This window comes from Sciurus carolinensis, chromosome 6 (genome assembly GCF_902686445.1).
Source record: "Sciurus carolinensis chromosome 6, mSciCar1.2, whole genome shotgun sequence".
In the NCBI taxonomy this organism is placed as follows: Eukaryota; Metazoa; Chordata; class Mammalia; order Rodentia; family Sciuridae; genus Sciurus; species Sciurus carolinensis.
In genome coordinates, this window is record NC_062218.1 from 29,328,871 (window position 1) to 29,348,833 (window position 19,963).

The following is a 19,963-nucleotide window of genomic DNA, read 5'->3' on the forward strand; positions in this document are numbered from 1 at the left end:
TGAGAGAAGATGGTGACCAGAACTAGGAGAGGGCTTCTCAGCCTCCACACTACCAACGGCTGGACCATATGATCCTTGGTTGTGGAGGGCTGTTCTGTGCATTGGAGCACCCCTGGCCTCCACTGACTCGATGGCAGAAGTGAGTTCCTCCTCTCCAGTTCTGACAATCAAAACTGTCTCCAGGCAATGCCAACTATCCTCTGGAGAGTAAAACTGCCCCTGTTGAGAAAATGGAATGTTAGCTGTGCTGATCACAGGTCAGTTCTGAACATATTTTGAAAATAGAATGAATAAGATTCACTGATAAGAATAGATACTGAGTAGAAGAAGAGAGGAGTCAATGAAAAGGTAACTCCAAGCGTTCTGAGCTGGACAACTGGAAGAATGGAGTTGATATGTATAGAAATGGGAAAGATGAAAGGATAGAGGTCCTTGGCATTGCTTTGAACATGGGAAATATGGGATTCTCATTAGGCATCCAGATGGAAAGGGTAAATACAATGTTGAAGATCCAAGGAGTCAGATGTGTATACTTGAGAGTTATTTACATAGACCCAGAGATAGACAGATGTTATAAATAGATAACAAATATGATGAAGATAGAGAACTAGATGATTAGATAAATAGATGCTCCTAGATGGAGAAATGATTGATCAATTGATTAAAAGATAGATAGACCAATTGATTTGGGACTGGTGGAGGTGGGCAGGATGTGAAGCTAGGGAAGAGTAATTGCAGATGAAAGTCTAGAACATTCTAGTAGCTAACTGTATGGAAAGAAGCAGAGGATCCTGAGATGGAACTGTAGGTGCAATTTAGAGAAAACCCTTGATAACATGGTGTCGCTAAAGCAAAGAGAAAATGTATTCAAGTAGGAATAATTAATGGCATCCAATGGTGCTGAGAGTCATCAATTCCATGAAAAGGAGTGCCCACTAGCAATGCAAATTTCACTGAAGACTTGAAAGCAGCAGTTTTAATGAAGTGTCCCAACAATTTGGGTAAAGAAACATGGTTACTCCTGTAAGACAATAAGGGAACTGAAGTACCTTTCTAATGAAGCACTCTGAAGCTGTTGTCTACAACAACTGTGTGCGGTAAGTAGAGTCAAAGAGGGTGATTATTTATATTTTCCAGATGGGAACAGTTTGTAAAGGGTAGTCAGACATAAGGCAGTGACTAAAAAGACGGTTCTTGCTACAACTTTCCAGACAAGTCACAGATTTTAAAGCCTATAAAATGGGAGTCAAACAAAAAGACCACTGAAGTTCTTCAAACTGAAAAGAAATCACAGATCACAGTGACGAGGCAGAGGTACTTGGTTCACACTCACACAGACCCTTCTCCAAACAGGCTCTGAATCAATGAGCCAAAACACCCCCTGGGAATAAAGCATGGTCATTCAGCCAACCCTGCCCTTCCACAACGGGAGGCAGTGAGAATCGGCACAGAAGAAATGTCTATCCTTCCCCCAGAATGATTCGGAATCAAAAAATTCTACAAAACAAAATATGCTGGTAATAAGTATGAGGGAACAAATCAAGGGGATAAATTCACACAGAAGTTTCATTAATTTTTCTCCAAATACACTCTGACCAGGGAAGAGACAAACAACACAAGGCAATTACTTAACTCTGCTTGAGAGCCTCATTCTCCATTCAAATTAACTACCCTATACGAGGGAAAGGCCCGGCGCCCATGGAGACAGGGAGTGCGATGGGTGATGCAGGTAAGAGGAGTGGGCAGGAGACTCCTTGTGACAAAGGTCATCAGAGTGAGATTTAGAATTCCACCCCCGGCAGCTCCCAAACTCTCAACAAAGGAGGGAGAACCAAGGGTCATGGGACCTTCATTTCCTCTAGTCCCTGAAACCTGTAGGGCCTCAGGGGCAGAACTGGATGGACATCCTCAGGCCCACTTTGGACTTGACACAGGGGAATAAAAAAGAGCAGCTCACACAGGCACATTATCTGGGAGAAATGGAAGTGATGGGTTTAAAAGCTTCTGCTTGACACTGACTTGGGCAATGACTTTTTTTTTTTTTTACTAGGACACCAAAAGCACAGGAGCCAAAGCAAGACCAGACAAGTACATCCAACTAAAAGGATTCCGCACAGCAGAAGAAAAGTCAGCACAATGAAAGGAATCTGTGAAATGGGAGAAAACATTTCCAAATCATATAGTCAATGAGAGGTTAATATCCAAAATGCATAAGGAACTCATAGAAATCAATAGAACAAAATACACATTAAAAATAAGCAAAGGATTTGAATAGGCATTTTTTTCAAAGAAGACATATAAATGGCCAGCAGTTCTATGAAAAGTACTTAACTTCATCTAATATCACAGAAGTGCAAATCAAAATCACAAGGAGATATTGCTGGTGAGGAAATGGACAAAAGAGAACCCTTGTATACTGTTGGTAGGAATGTAAATTAGAACCACCATTATGGCAAACAACATGGAGATTACTTAAAAAAAAAAAAAAACTAAAAGTAGAATAGTATATGATTCAGCAATTCTACTTCTAAATATATATCCAAAGGAATTGAAATCACTATCTTGAAGAGAGATGCTCCTTTCAGAATTATTCACAATAGTCAATGTAGTGAAAAATCCTAAATGCCCACGGTTGGATGAATAGATATGAGATACATACACACAGTCATCCCTTGGTATACAAGGGGAATTGATTCCAGCATCCCCACACACCAAAACCCACAGAAGTCCAAGCCGTCTAAATAAAATACCATAATATTTGCACATAAGCTATGCATAACTCTTGTATACTTAAATCATTTCTAGATAAAAAAACACGCATAGGACTAGTATGCTGAAAGCTACACAATAGTGATAAAAGAAAAATTAAGGAAGATCTAGATAAATTAAAATACAAACATGATTCATGGATTGCAAGATTCAACATAGCAAAGATCAATTCTGCCCAAGTTAATATACAGGTTTAATATAATTCCTATCAAAATCTCACCAAGTTGTTTGTAAATAAGATTTTGAAATTTATACATAAAGACAAAGGAGCTAGAATCACTAAACCACATTTGAAAAAGTAGAATGAAATGAGAGAGATCAGTGTACCTAATGTCAAGATTATATAGTCACAGTATTGAAAACTGCCGGAAGTTGGTGAAACAGAAGCTGAAATTTAGAAATAGACTCACAGAAACATGTCTAATTGAGTTTTACAAAAGTGTGAAAGCAATTTAAGGGAGGAAAGACAGCTGTTGGAAAAATTGTTCTGGAACCTTTGGACATCTACAAGTGAAAAAAAAGGGGAGGAGGAAAGGGAAGGACAGAGGGGAAGGAAGGAAGGAAAGAAGGAAAGAAGGAAGGAAGGAAGGAAGGAAGGAAGGAAGGAAGGAAGGAAGGAAGAAGGGAGGGAGGGAGGAAAGAAAAAGTAAGGAGGAAGAGAGGGAGGGAGGGGATGAAGAAATGAACCCCACTTAAGTCTCACGTCTCATCCAAGAATTAACTAACTCCAAAGGGATCACAGACTTAAACATAAAACATAAACATAGGAGGTGATGTAGGGAGAGAAGAGAAATGGGTATGGCTATAAGGACAACATCAAGAAAATCCTGTAAGGGAAACATTGACATCTTGACTGCATCAGTGTCAAAATTTTGACTGTGATACTGCATGGTGATTTTGCAAGATGTTGCCATTGGAGGAAACTAGGTGAAGAGCACATGGGATCTTCTTGTGCTAGTTCTTAAAACTTCATGTGAATCTACAACTATCTTAAAATTAAAAGTTTGACTTTAAAGTAAAAAATGCTAAGAAAATTCCTCACTCAAAAATTTAGTACACATTGGAGTTCAAAATAAAAAAGGAAATCTCAACGAGCCAAATGAGAAAGGAAAGTTTAAAGCCATAGTTGAGGAGGCTGAAGTTGGATGGCCCTGGAAAGATCCCTGACCATGCAGATTAGGACTCAAGATTTAATTCCCAAAGAGAGCTAGAATTGAGGCAAAGGTTTATGACAGAGCCAAGAACAGTATTCACTTTAATAAAGCTGTAGCTAAGCAATGTTATGAGCAGGAATTAAAGAATGCCCTGACTATAAGCAGAAAAAAATATCTGTTTACTGACCCAGATACACAGTCCAGAGCATAAGTGCCTAAACCAGGTCACTGGTGGAAGTAGATACCCCAAAACATTAGAACCCCAGTCCTTTATCATGCACAAGTGTCGAGTCTCAACATTTTTCACTAGGTCTCCAAATAAACTGAAATATTAAAAATAAACTCAGTTGGAACAATCTTAATAGGGACTCTGTCAGTAGCAAACCCAAAACCACTTTCACTGGGATTCTTACTTTTTTTTTGAAGACAAATTCAGAGTCTGATGAAAGAATACAAGTTTCTCCATCAAAGAACTCAGAATGAAAAAAAAAAAAATCTAAACTGTTCAAAAGAAGCAAATTCCATTTAGCATGATATTCTCCAACTCCATCCATTTACCGGCAAATGCCATAATTTCATTCTTCTTTAAGGCTGAGTAATATTTCATGGTGTATATGTACCACATTTTCTTTATCAATTCATACGTTGAAGGGCACCTAGGTTGGCCAATCCCCCAAAACCAAAGGTCAAATGTTTTCTTTGATATGCAGATGCTAATTCATAATATGGGGTGGGGGGGTGCTAGGGAAGAATAGAGTTACTTTTCATAAGGTAGAGGAGGGTGAAGGGAGAGGAAGGGATATGGGGTTGGAAGGATAGTACAGTGAAACAGACATCATGACCTTATGTGCATATATGACTGCATGACCCATGTGATCCTGCAACATGTACAATCAGGAAAAGGAGAAATTGTACCCCATTTATGCATGATACATCAGCATACATAAATGCATTCTACTGTCATATATAACTAAGGAGAACAAATAATTTTTTTAAAAAAAAGTGAAATTCATAATTTTAATGTTATGAAAGTGTTGAGGGGAGAAGGGCTGCGAAAGGATGGGGAGACAGAGGAGGGCTGCTGAGCAGGGGCACGGGCGCGCTCACCCTGGAAGAAGCCATGGTGGGCAACAGAGTTGCCTGAGAGGACCTTAAAGGGAGGAAGTTGTCCACAGCTTCCCATGGGTGACCTTTCCAAGGTCTCTAGTTTGAACCCATCAGGGTGTGCTCAAAGGGAAATTAAATGAGCCTCAAATCACAGACAACTCCAAGAGGGCACAGTGTTCAATATTTTATTCCAATGACCCATCTGAAGTAGCATTTAGTCAGAGTTCCAGGAACGAAAGGCAGATGTCTTGGGTCACATGCTAGTATCTCCTTCCTAAGAAAGACTTTCCTCATGCCAACTCAGTCCTTGAAATGGTGGGAGGCCTAGACCCAGCAGATCCTAAGCCTGCCACCCTATGAATTTTAGTGTAGGGTCATCCCTGGGTGAAAGGGAGAGCAAATATACCAGAGTTCAGACTCCAGACATGTGATCAAGAGGAACCGGATACAGGGCCATTTGCTATCCTTTTGACTAGGACCAGGTACTCATAAGCTTTCCATCACCAGGCAGAATGCCTACGAAAATCAACTTAGAAGAGAAAGTTTTATTTTGGCTCAGTGTTTCAGAGGTTTCCATCCATGGTCAGCTGGCTCCATATTTCTGGGCCTGTGGTAAAACAGAACATTCTGGAAGAAGAACGTGGCAGAGAGAGAAAGGAACTGGAATAAGATATTGACACCACTGGCATGCTCCCAGGACCCACTCACTCCCTTCAATTAGGTCCTACCTCCTATTTCCACCACCTTCCAATAGTCTATCCAGATGTGAGTCTACAAGTGGATTAATCAATTGATGAGGTTAAAACCCCTGTGATCCAATCATTTCCCAAAAGTCCCACCTCTTAACACTGCCACATCAAAAATCAAGTCTTCTACACTGAGCCTTTGGGGACCATTCCAGATCCAAACCATCACAGGCCACTCTAAGTACGCATCTATAATCGTTGGCATATTAGCAAATGAATTTAAAGCTGGTCAGCAAGTATGCTCACAGGAAGGAGAGTTTTGATGACTTTTTGATAACACCTCAAAATTGTCAAATCAAAGTGAAAATCCCCAAACAGTCCCAATGGAGTGTTTCTGGTGAAGTCATTCAGTCAGTGATTGGGCTCTAAAAACTTTCCATCATCTTGGCTACCATGTTGTCCTCCTATACGTATAAGGAATCTGAAATCTGAACCTGAAAATGCCCACATGGTGGTTCCCACTACTCCTTTGAGGTTCTGTGAAATTGAAAAGGTCCCAGTATTATACACTCAAGTTTGGAGTAATGCTGAACAGTACGTAGTTTCCTTAGAAAGTACAAGAGGAAAGCAGGGAGAACTTGAGAGCAGCAGATCTCACCCTTGGCTCTTGCTACAATCACCTAAGAGAACAGTTACTTTATGGCAATGTTGGATAATACCACTAATAAACACCCACCGTTTCTGTTGGTCCAAAGACCACCATGCTCTAACCCATGAAGAGGCACCTGGGTTTAAACTTTCTAGGTTCTTATTAGCATGATAATTATTTGCATGTCTAGTGAACAGAATGAGTTTCCCACATTAGTGTTCTCCAGAGCAGTGTGGGTTTCGCATGTTTGTCTCTTGGATTCTTTATTTCTATGTGCCCATCCTCCCAGATCTGCAGCTCTTTCTTCTCCTCTGCAGAGTCAGAGAAACGGGGTCAGGTGGCAATGATGATTTCGTGGCTGTCTTACAGAAATGAGAGATCTAGGATTGCAAAGGGAAGAGGTGACATGAAGCCAGAGTGAAGCCAGAGTAAACCCAGAGGATGAGCACCAATGTCCCCCAGTCCAATCAACCACGACAAGAGACCAAAAAGAAGAAGAGGGTCTCATTCATGATTTTTTGATGTTTAAGATCTAATTAGGGGCAATGCTAAATATCTACATTTGAACATGCAGATGTACACAAAAAGCCATTAAAAAACCTCTTTCTATTTACTGTACATAGCAATTCATCCCCAGAGGTCCTTCAGAAGATTTCAACTGCTCTACAATGTTTACAAGAGTGTTTCCACAGTATTCCAGCAAAGGCAAACTCTGCAGATACAAGATAAACACAGACCGAAATTTTGAAGAACAAAAATTCTTAGCAAAGTGGCAATAATGGTGGGAGGATTTGGGTCAAGTGCCTTCTGTAAGAAAGCAATGTCACTAGCTGCTTTGCTTGGAAAACCTTGGCTACCTATCACCTTCAGGTCTCTGGAATCTTCCCCTGCAGTCACCTCCCAGCACATGCTATGAGCACCAGTATCTGCCTTCTACTCCAACAAGAGGAAAACTTCAAAAAACGTCAACACGACCCCCAAACGTTTCGGCAGGGCCATCACTGCAGCTGCTGCTAGAATAAAGGGAGAAAAAGGAGACAGGACTTCCTTTAAATACAGGTTTAAATTTTGAAAAAGAAGCTTAGTCACACTTTGAGAGGTGGTGTATAATAATAGAAAGACTTGGGCTTACGTTAACTTGGACAATAAAATTGTTTGATATTTCCAAACTAAGAAAGAGGGAGGAGGACAATGTACATAACCACCTCATAAACCACGTATTCTAGTGCCTGGTGTTTTAAAAACATGGGTGTATCTGCTTCAGTAAAGTCATATTTATGAAGTCGGTGAGCCTGGTTCCATCATTATCTCCATTTTACAGATAATGAATAGAAGTGCGCAGGGATCCACTGACAGCCTAAGATGCCACATGAAATCTGATTGTGGAACACATACAGTCAATTATGATATCATAACAGTTACTGTTATCACAACGTTTATTAGTAAGACCCTAAAGCCGTTCAACTTCAGGTTACTCCAAAGGTGCTGGCCAGCCATCCAGTGAACAACACCTTGGAGTTGACCCAGAGGTTGAAGACACAACTCAAGTCCTCTTTTCCCCCGATCCCACCCCATGCTCCCCTCTGGTCCCCTTGAACTAAACCCTCAGTGTCTTTACTCTCTGCACCTCCCATACAAATCACCTTTCTCCAACCCCGTTGAAGGTCAAGATCATGACATCACAGGGGCTCAGTTGTCATGCATCGATGCAGCTATGAACCTTTCGATAGAGCGTCTAACAGCTGAAGTTCTAAGGTCCTGGGGCAGGGGCCAGATGACTGGCCCAAGCACTCACCAGTCCATGGCAGGCACTGAGGGCTGCGGTCCCAATTGTGGTTCCCTGCTGCAGAACGGTGCCCTTGAGATGGCAGGGAGGCCCCGAGGAGGTCAACATTTTAACATGGGAGAGGTTCCCATATCGCTTCTCCACGATGTAGCTATTGGAAAGAAATCTCTGATTGACTGTCAGGTTAAAGAACAGGTCCTTCTCCTCATGTGAAATTTGGTAGTAGACCCAGTCCTCTGAGGAACCCAAGTCTCTCTTCCTCCTGCTGCTGGGGACAGGATGGTGCAAGCTATATGACAGGAAACGCCCACTGGCATCTACTTGGACAGGACCCACCACATGGTATTCTGGCAGGGTCTTGATAAAACGTTCTGGAAGAAAAAAGACAAAAAAAACAAAAAAAATGAGCCAGGTTGAGTCTGAAGCAAGACAAATTCACTTCCACTTGGAACTCAGATCCTAGTTTGATAACCATATGGACACCATCAATATCGATTTCCCCAAGCAACTCAAATTTGCACAATGCTTTCTGGTTGGTGACACACAGCAGTCAGAGTTGACACTAAGATGGACCTCTGGATATTAATAATTTATCAGGGATGATGTAAGATCAGCATAAATTTATTCAGAATACTATTAAAAAAGTGACAAGATCAGCATATGCATGTGCATGAGTATTTTCCACTAATATAAATAGTTCTGTATTAACTTGTCTTTGGTGCCTTTTATAAAATTATTTTATTTTTTACAGACTGCATTTTGAGTCATTGTACACAAATGGGGTACATCATTTCGTTTCTATGCTTGTGCACGATGTAGATTCATACCATTGTGCAATCATACATGGACACAGGGTGATGATGTCTGTCTCATTCCACCATTTTTCATACCCCACCTCCCTCTCATTTCCCTCTATGTAATCTAAAGTTCCTCCATTTTTATAACCACCCCAAAATCAGGACATCACGAGTCTAGAATTCACTGATACAAGTCACAGGGCTCCATTGTATGACAAGGTGCTTAAATGCTCCCAGGAACTTCCCACTATCAAGTTAGAGGAAAAAGTTAAAAACATACTGAATCCATCACACACACTGACAACACTGCACCAATGCTCGCCTAAGCATGATGCCGCACAGACTGCTTTAAAAAGAACTTGAGTGCTCGCACATGCCTGCAATCCCAGCGACTCAGGAGGCTGAGACAGAAGGATTGTAAGTTCAAAGCCAGCCTCAGAAACTTAGTGAGACCCTAAGCAACTCGGTGAGTCCTGTCTCTTAAAAAAAAAAAGAAAGAAAGAAAGAAAGAAAGGGCTGGGGATGTGGCTAAGTGTCCCTGGGTTCAATACCTTGTACCAAAAAAAAAAAAAAAAAGGACCTGGGATTTTTTCCCTTAATGTTTACAAAATACACACACACACACACAAAATGGTGAAAGAATATATTAGGATCTGAGGCAATGGCTTAAAAATAAGAAAACTGTCACTTTAAAAGTGCAAGAGATAATCCCAGCGGTTCAGGAGGCTGAGGCAGGAGGATTGCAAGTTCAAAGCCAGCCTCAGCAATTTAGAGAGTCCCTAAGCAATTTAGCAAGACTCTGTCTCAAAATAAAAAGGGCTGAGGTGTGGCTAAGTGGCTAAGCAGCCCTGGGTTCAATCCCTGGTACCAAAAACAGGGAAACGCTCTTTCCCTCCACACACAAAAGGTAAGCCTTTGACTTACCCAAATTTAAATCCCCACCACTGCCTCCTTATTTTGATGATCGAGAATAACACAGGACCTAACTAGCTAGGAATTAGTCATACTCTGGATTACAGACTAAGCAAAACAAACCATTAACCATTTAGTAAAATAAACTAATCTTTTGCTTCGGGGGAAAGAAAAAGAAAAAAGAAAACATTCTATTGCCACCTCACAGCTGAACCCTGGGCACCTTCCAACTTGCATTACTTTGCTCCTGTTACTTTCCCAAAGGTTTGAATGTTTTGCATTAATCAAAATCCTGTTTACGCATTAAAGATGAAACTCAATTTCTTTCTCTTCATCTCCCGATGCCCCTTGCAGTGCTTCCTCCTGCCCCTGCACCCTTAGGACCTTCCTGTCTGTACCTCCCAGAGCAGCCTGACTTTACATGGCCTTTTGCTGTTTATCCTATTTATCCCTGAATCTTTGGAGACCAAAATCTTCACATCACAGGGATTTGGTTCATATAAGCTGATGTATCAATGAACATGTTTGTAGCCAGTGGATTAAAAGAATTGGACATGATGGGGTACAGTTTAAAGGAGCTTCCCCCTCAGGAAACAACTGCATTCAAACATCATTTATAAAACCATCCTCCTCCACCTTGGATGAAATATGGGGTTAGAGGGGTGTTTCCACTCTCAGGAACTAATAGATCGTCTCAATTTTTAAGTGTAAAAGTTCAGACCTATTCCTTCCAACTGGGACATTTAGGCACAACTTACCACATAGCAACAAGGACAAATCTTAAAAACAATGCTCAATGAAAAATAAGAAACAAGACAAGTTAATACAGAGCTATTTTACATTAGTGGCAAATACTCATGCACGTGCACAGGCACACACCCAGAGGCACACAATAATAAAAAGATTTTCAGAACATGTGTAAACAAAAAAAGTACATATGGAATCTGTTAAAATAGGTTTCCATGGAGAAGAATGGGAGTGGGAACCAAGGACAAAAATGTACAAATACGTAACAAAAGAGAGTTGTACAAATCAACGATGCTAGTGTGCCATGAACTGAGGAGTGTGACGACAGTCTGCCTGCACCTCCCACTCACTCCCCAGAAATGTCTGGGCAGATTTAGTATTGGCACTTCCCGGCTCTTCCAAGTTCAGCCCTGAATGCAGAGGGGCGTGGCCAGATTGGAGAGGTGGGCGTGGCCAGCTTCTGCAGTACTCCCCTCCTGCTGCTCTCTCTTCTGCCACTCACAATGATGGACTGGCTGCTCCAGGTGGAGCAGAGGGGGAAAGTTAGCTGCAGAAGGTCTTACCTGACTGGGTGTAGCTGTCATCAGGCAATGCTGCAAGAGTGTGGTCAAAGTCCAGGTGCTGAGCCCTGCTCTAAAGAGTAGCTCTCTGAGCTTTGGGTGACCTCTGTCACTGGGATTGTCCAGGTTCCCTCAATGTGGGCAATTCCTCCTCCAACTGGACACCCTCAGTCTTTCCATCTGACACCCCTGTATTGTAGCTGTGTCACCCAGCAGTATGTTCTCTTCGGCATTGTTTCAAGTGACCCAAGTTCTTTCCCATGGGACCCAAATCTGGCTCACAAGAAATAACTGTGATCCCTTCCCAGTCCCCCAAAGTCAGGGAAATCATAACATTCTTGTAAGGCCATCCTGGTGGTTGGCTCTGTGAACAAATGCCATTCCAACTGGTCTTTTGCCTATCTGTGCATGTCCAGGCTTACATGCTCATCCCCAAACCCACCTCAAACTCTCTGAGCTCTTTGAAGGCCCCCTCTTTTGCCTTAGGGGGGCACAGTAGAGGGGAACTCCCCAGTACTCTCACTCTCTCCTGAGAAAGTCTCCCTCCAATATCTTTCCATTGACCTTTAAGCCTCTCATGTATGCACAAGAAAGGGAAGGGCTTAGAGTCACATCAGTTCTTTGCAAGCTCTGCTTACATGGTCTGGAATTCTCTTTGTGAATGTGTGGGTCATTAACCTCTTTTCTTTCCCCCCTCACACTTATGGTCTCAGCAGAAATCGAGACAAAATGAAACATCTCATTTTAATACCATTTTACATATCCAAGTCTCTGCATCTCCACCAAAACAGAGAAACAAGTGTGTTTTCTAAAAATCTTTTTTTTCCAATACGCTGTTACTGAGCAAATGAATGTGAATACAACCAAAAGCAACTACATCAAAACATAAATAAATTCTGAGCAAAATATTACACTCTTTGAACAAGACTGAGAAGAATCAAAAATGTCTTGTTTGTTATACCCAGAAAACAGCTACAATAATTTCAAGTTGTCATGAAATGGAGGCAGACAAGTTCAATTTTAAATCAATCTCATGGTTTTAAAAATGGTCCTAAATAGACAATTTTTGTAAATCAATATGTCAAAACAGTGTATTGCATATTTAATAAACATGGCGATTATGCATAAATATGGAAACAATAGGATATAGTAACAAAGGGTAATAAATATGTAATTGTGTCTTCTCTACAACCACTACATGTGATACACATACACATGCACACACATGAACCAAGCCTTTCAGATAATATGTAAATGATGGTGATCTTTAGGGCATGATTTTCCCTTTGAAATTTGTCTTTACATGCTGTTTTCCCAATTACTTGTAAATAGGTGAAAAGGACTAGGTTCTGTGCTGTGCCAAGGAGAGGAGATGAGGAAGGGGTGCCAACACCCCAATGCCTACCGCCTATGCCCATCCCACTGGCTGAGTCTCTGGGGAAGAATTAACCTTGGGGAGGCCTCCTCCACACATTCCCTGGAGATGAGGCAGGGTTAGCAGCAGTTAAGCTCAGTGTCCTCTCAGGCGGAAGGAGTTTGGTGTAACAGATCAGGAGGGATGTCATCAGTAGGTAAAGCAGGCTGGAGGTTAGAGTGAGCCTCCAGTGATGGGCTGGACATTCTTTCTGCAGTGTGCAGCCACCCTAGCCATCCAGCAGAGAAATGCAATAATCCCACGTTGGGGTTAGAAAAACAGTAATGAGTAGTCGAGGAGTTATTTCAATTTTTTTCAGAGAAAAATACATCTTTTCCCATAAGTTTCCTGACTTGAAACATGACTCGGAGGAACTGTCTCTGAAGATATATCTTAGAGAAAATCTTAAATATGATTTTTGAAAGTATAAAATGAAAGACTAAGGGGCTGGGGAGATAGCTCAGTTGGTAGAGTACTTGCCTTGCAAGCACAGGGCCCTGGGTTCAATCCCCAGCACCGCAAAAAAAAAAAAAGACTAAGCCCCAAAATCTATTGCCTAAAGAGTAAAAGAGCAAACAAATTTACAGATTTTTTTTTACCTAGTTGCTTTTGATCTAATGAGCTTTGAAAGACAGCCAACATAAATTGACTGCATAATAATATAATGATAATAATTATAGTAACTGTTTAATGATCACTAACCACCAGCCAGGTATGATAAGGGTTTCCTCATTCAACACTCAAAACAACAGTGTGATACAGAATCAGTTGTTATGCCCATTGCATAGGTAAGGAAACTGAGTCTAAAGAGCCACTCTGCAACGTTACTTGGATTGAAATGCTGACTTTCCTATTTCAAAACCATGCTTTCAACCGAGGAATCGCATGTTCATGAAGAGGAACAGATGCCAAGAGAGCCAACAGAGTTAGAGGAAGCAGCACTGCTCCTAGGGATGATGAGCTGACCAAGAAAGAATGACTTGATTTCTTTATTTCTTAATTCATTGAGCAATACATGTAGATAAGAACTGCCTCTTAATTAGACATGGTAACAGGAGATACTATCAGTTTTCCCTCCTGATTTGCTTGCAAAGGAAGGTGGTCGTGAGGCTCCAACGTCCTAAAACATGCAATGGATTTAAAATAATGCTTGACAAGTAACACTGACTAGCTCAACACTAACGTTGTTGGTATTAAAAATAGAAATGTGGTGACCTGTGATCTCATAGTTATGAGATCTCTAGGCAGAGATAGGGGAGAAGCCCAGGTTCACCGTGGCTTCCTCTCGGTAGGCACTCAGTTTTGATTCATTACCTATTCCCTTAGCCATCAGGAAGCAGAACCCACAGGGGATGTGATGGATGGAGAAGAAGGTGTCAGGAAATAACAGTAGACCTACTTTTTATCATTTTTTATGGTCACACATGACAGTAAGAGTATACCTGTTTGTTCTTCTCTAATCCTCAAAGTTCCCTGGGGCAGTATTATTAACTGTGTCCCTTGTGGCTACAATTTAGATGTTGTTTATTCCCAAAGGTTCATATGCTGGAAGTGTGGTCTCCAGCGTGGGGGTGTTGAAATCGTGGAATCTTGAAGGGCTAAGGCCTAGTGGAAGTCATTATGGTTAGGTCACTGGGGATTCATGCTTGGAGAGAATGAATGTACTTCTTACGTTATCCTGTTTAGTTTCCATGAAAACAAACTATATAAAGAACAAGCCTGGCCCCTGAATCCCTTTCATTTCCTGTCTCACCACGTGATCTCTCCCTCTCACACCTGATCTCATCATGATGCATATGCTGCAACAGAGCAAGAAGGCCCTCATCAGAAGCAGAGCCAATGTGACCCCTGATCTTGAGGTAAGTAAACCTCATTTATTATATATTACCCAGTCTCAGGTATTTTGTTATAGCAACAGAAAATGAAGTAATACACTCATCTTAGCCTCCACTCCTATCTCTGTAAAGAGACAATAAAGAGGGGTGAGGGCAATCTAACTCCAGAGCCCACACTTTTAAGCTCTGTCCTCACCACTTCTTAAGGATCTACTGAGGATCAGATGTTCCTGTGGGGTGTCAATAAGATTGGGGAAAAGGCAGGGGATGGAGATGCTCTAAAACTACATCACAACCTGCACTAGGGTTTGGGGAAATAAAGGGTAAACCCTGAAAAGTTTTATTTGCCTTGTTCAAAATCAGATTTGGAAACCTAGTTCTTCATGAGAAACTTTGAGTGAACCCTATGGGCACAAGTTGTTGAAAATATAAAGCACCAAGAGATCTTTCATCCTTGGCTTAGAAAGGAGGGAGAGGGAAGAGAGTATTTACCTGACAGCTTTTTCGAGTTGAGGTTGCTCTTTCTTTATGGAACATTCCACCAATTTCTATGTCATGCTCATCTCTGTATAGTTCCAAATTTGGAACTTTGTTGAAGGAGGGAAATCTGTACTTATTCTTTATGTTTACTTCTATCTAAAAGAGCAATTGATTTTCTAAGACTCCCTTACTAAACAAGGCAATGAAATTTTGATAACAGTCAGAGGTTTGTTTTCATAATTATCTTCCATAGGTTGCTATAACCATAGAACTGTATTTTTGTTATAGTAATTGACAAGTTGTGGAGAATCGTGTAAGTCCCCTCGAAGTTGTAGGATTCTCCACAGGAGGTTGGATTTGCTCATCAATTCTATGAAAACTCATCTTCCCACCTGACAAGATTACTATAATTAACACAATGAAACTGCAAAGTCTCTTCTTACATTAAGAAAATACATAGAATCATTTGCTTCTTGCAAATATTTTTTTTGCAAATTGCATAAATAAATGATTACAGCTTTTGTCTTAAAACCCTGCAATACTCCTTTTGTTCTTATGCAAGTCTGTGCACCCTGGAGCCTGTCTCTAACATGGGATAAAGTGCCTGCCCTATTGATTGCATGGTATTGTCAACAGCAAAAACAGACCACGGAAGTGACTGGTGCCTTGTAAACAATATAGATGGTTCCCAACTTTTAATGGTCAGCTTGATGGCGGTACAAAAGTCATGGGCATTAGTGGAGACTACTTTGAATTTTATTTTTTCGGAGCCAGTGATATTTGGTATGATATTCTCTTCTGAGGATCAGCAGCAGCAGCAAGCCATGTCCCAGTAAGTCAGGCAACCACAAGTGGAAACAAGTCATACCTCATAGTATACTGTGTTGCTAAACTGGAATGTCGGGGAGGTTTGGTGCATTAAACGCATTTTCAACTTATGATAATTTCAACTTCAATGGGTTCATCAGAATGGAACCCCATCATATACTGAGGAGCATTTCTACAGAAACAAATAAACTTAAGGGAATATTATTGGTTGTAGAAGAAAGGCAGAATACTTTGTACAAGATTAATTTTTCCTTTTGTTTCGGTACTTAGTTGTGAATCAAGAAACATTGGAAAAGTCACAGAACATTCTTACACCACAAACGAGTGATGTGGAGAAACTACTGAGCAGAATTAGTCAAACCTTCCAGTGTCTAGCCCCTGAAAGAATTGTCTTTATCTTTGGCCAACCCTGAGAACTAGAAAGAACCTTCAAGGTTATCTCATATCTGGATTATCTGGATCCGTTCCTAACTATGAGACCCTGTGTAGCCTGCTTCAACCCCCTAGTGAGGTGGCATTTAGTAGGTGCTTAAGAAATACAAATTGACACACACTCTAAGCACCTAGGCCTCCTATTTCTCACCTGTAAAGATAGGGATGAGAAGGTTAAGTGAGATGATTTCTGAAGTAGCTTTCAAGTTGACACGTTCAGTACCATAGTATAACTTTACAATGTTGTCAGAGTGGAAATGAAAAGTCATTTGGGGGCAAAATCTAGGTTATCCTATTCCCCGGAAACTTTAGAATCCCCTTATAAAGAGAAGAAAAACCCTCTCCTCTCCTCTCTCTACCCCTTAGTTCTAAATGAAAGTCTGTTTTAGTCAGCTCTTTCGCTGCTGTGACTATAAGAGCCAACAATAACAACTGTAGGGGAGGAAAAGTTTATTTGAGGGTTCACAGCTTCAGAGGTTTAAGTCCATAGAAAACCGGCTCCATTCCTCAGGGCTCAGGGTGAGAACTAAACATCATGGCAGGAGAAGGTGGCTGAAGGAAGCAGCTCACATCATGGTGATCAGAAAGCAGAGAGACTCTACTCTCCAGATACAAAATATATACCCCGCAGCCACACCCTCAATGATCCACTACACCCAGCCACACCCCACCTGCCTCCAGTTACCACTCAGTTAATCCCATCAGGGATTAACTCGCTGATTACCTTAAGGCTCTCACAACCCAATCATTTCTCCTCTGAACCTTCTTGCATTGTCTCACACATGAGCTTTTGGGGAACACCTCACATCTAAACCATAACAAAGTCTGCTTAGAAATTTATCCTTAGCACCAAGAGTGGATTACTTGTAAATTCATTAATGAATTAAGATTGGTGAAACAACTTTTAAAAACAAATTATTTTAAAATTTAAATACATGTGCATCACTAATAAGTCTGTAGCATTTTATGTTAATTTTACATATTAAATATCTTCAGCATACACCCCTAAAGGTGACTAGGTGAAAATCCCTTCTAACTTTCCAGAGAGGAACTAGTAAGGCTGAAGTGTCCACTCCATACCAGGCTGAATTCCCTTACAAAGATGTGCAGCAAGCCTGGCTGAAACCAATGCAGGAGAATGTGTGTCTTTGAACCAAATCCTCTCCAAATGCCCTGGGAAGTGCTTGCAGGCTTTGTTTGTGCTGCCCCAGAAGAGAGACTTTTCACAAAGGGACTGTTTTTCAAAGAACAACAAGCGCTGCTATTTTAAACTTGGGGGTGGGAGATTGTATCTGGAACGTTTACACAAGCCACTGCTGGCTGATTGACATCTCACCCCAGTGTTTGCAGGCTCCAGCTTCCAAGTAAAGCAGAGGGAGGGACTTGCATCAGATAGCTCTCAAAGCTGTGGGGCAGTCCAGTTCCCCAGCAGCGTTTGAACTTTGCAACGTGGGCAGAAAACCCTGCCTAGAAATCCCGTAAACTTGAACAAGCTGGTGAAGCTTTTCCACTCAAGTGGCCTTAGGAATTAAAAGATTGTCAGAAAAGGACACTTCCTAAGACCTGAACATGGTTAGCAAACAGAGGACTTAATGAATACTAACCCAGTGCTCTGTGTGTGTGTGTGTGTGTGTGTGTGTGTGTGTTATACCTACTATTTCAATGGGGTAGTGCTGCATGATTGTCTGAGTCAGACTCAGGTTCAAAACCTTGCTCAACCATCGACCATTTGTAGAGGTCACGAGTCCTTCCATCTTCAGCTTTCTCCTCAATGAAGTAGGGGTTATAGCAATGGGACCTGCACCCCAGAAGGCTCCTGCTAGAGGTCAGATGGGCTGATACACACAGGCCATTGCTCTTGCTCTATCTTCAGCAGAGGCACAATGAACTCTCCACCAAACAGGAAAAAAAGGTCTCTGAACTTAGGAGTCAAAAAAAAAAAAAAAAAAAAAAAAAAAAAAAAAAAGGCTGAGGCAACAGTACTACCTTACCCCAGGATTTAGGCTTAAAAAATAATAATGTTAAAATAACAAACTGCCCCAGCACAACTCCTCCAATGATTTCTATAACATGCATTTCACAAAATTCAAAAAGAGAACCAGCCAGCTGCCAGGCAGGACAGGGAAAGGTGAACCCCTCAGAGGTAAATTTTCCCCACAAGGGCTGTTATTTTAAAAACACAACCCTAAATCTTTCCAGGAAATCAAAACACAGCCAAGCGTGCTCAGCAGGAGGGCGGAATCACATTTCCCCTTCCCTGACCAGGAGTTTAAGACTAACTACAAACATTGCAATGACCGCCAGTGGCCAGTTGGAACTTCTTTAGAACAAATGATTTTTTTTTTCCTGTTCAGAATTTGAAAAATAGGAGGTTGAAACAAAGCAAAGAGAAGACAAAAGGCAGAGAGAAAGAGAGAGCAGAGAGAGAGAGAGAGAGAGAGAGAGAGAGAGAGAGAGAGAGATTGCCAGCTACCTCTTGAGTCTTTCAAAGACCGCAGTGTCACCCGTGTGAAAGGCAGCGGGACACTACCTTTCAATGGGAGTTGTTATCCTCTCCCCAAGTGCTGGCTCCGGCGAAAGGCGAGCCTACCTACCGAGCTCCCAGCCCAAGTTTCCTTAAACTCAGCAGAAAGCGATGTGCAGGGTTCAGTTCTACCAAGTGGGGGAAGGGAAAAGGAGCGACCAAGTTTCCACATGTCTCACCACCACTGTTTTAAAAGGAAATAAAGAAAAGCCACTAACCTTGCCTCGGGTCTGGGAAGCGAACCGGGCCCGGCTGAGGTTGTCTCCCATAGCAAAGCGCCCCAAAGTTGAGGAGCTGAGCCACCACGAGCAGGTCTGCCAGCCAGCTCCTCTGGGCACATGGCATGATTCAGTTGTTGGGGAGAAGCAAAGTCAAAAAGTTTGAGCCCTCAGTTCCAGAAATCAAGTGCTCGCCTGTGGCCGCGCAGGAAGATGCAGGGGTGCATGGTCCAGGCGTGGGGCGGGAGCGGCGGCAAAGCTGCCCTGGATCGCCCTTTAGATTTTTAAGCAGAAAGGGGCTAGCTACCTTTTTCCCCTCCCTCCTCCTGAAAGGGGAGTGAACCAGCTGACAGTGTCTGCTTTCGGCGGGGTGTGGAATGGGTCGGAGCGGGAGGGCGCAGCCCACCCCAGATCCCCACCCCCTGCCTCCGGACGCCCGCCCGCGGGGCCTGCAGCCAGCTCGGTGCATCTTCCTCCGGGACTCCCACCCCCGCGCTCCTCCCGCCCAGCCCGGAGCCCCGGCGGGCCAAACAGGGGAGACCCGGGAAAGCCACCCTGACCCGCACTAGAGGAAGTCGCTAATCGAGGTCCCCAGACCAGCCCTTCACGGGGGCCGAAATACAAACGCAAATGTTGAGTACGGTAATGGGTCATAGGGGACCCAATTCCTTCCGTTCTCCCTGTCTGCCCTGCCCAGCTCCTTAACTTTTCCTAACACCGCTCTACCAATGCTTTCTCTGGCTGCTCGCCCGCTCAGAGAGACCTCTTCGGGAGCCTCTTCAAGACCTCCACTTGAAAACTAATAGCTTTCCTCTTTGCCAAGTCACACAAAGGGAAATGGTCCCAGCTAACAAGTCCCTTCATTTGCCCACTGAGGTAGGTGACTGGGACAAAGGCTAGTGAGACCCTCTGGTCTGCAGGTCAGGGCATGCTTTTCTACTATGAAAATTTCATCTTCACTAGCCCACCTCCCACTCACTCAAAAGGAAACAAAGAAAGTGGTATCTCAAGAAGGTATCTATCCAATTGATGTGAACAGGCTGCTTGTGGTGGAGGAATGACTAT

General features: G+C 42.3%; 1 protein-coding gene across 1 annotated transcript in view; it reads right to left on the minus strand.

The window, feature by feature from the left end:
- The window catches only part of Adamts12 (ADAM metallopeptidase with thrombospondin type 1 motif 12), a 319,480-nt gene extending 300,309 nt beyond the window's left edge, over nt 1-19,171 (minus strand). Inside the window, exons 1-2 of the mRNA XM_047556801.1 lie at nt 18,899-19,171; nt 8,161-8,522 (exon numbers count right to left, since the gene is read on the minus strand). Of these exons, the coding sequence (XP_047412757.1) occupies nt 8,161-8,522; nt 18,899-19,025 (489 nt within the window). The 5' untranslated portion in view covers nt 19,026-19,171. The remainder of the gene's footprint in view (nt 1-8,160; nt 8,523-18,898) is intronic.
- Between the last annotated feature and the right edge of the window lie 792 nt (nt 19,172-19,963).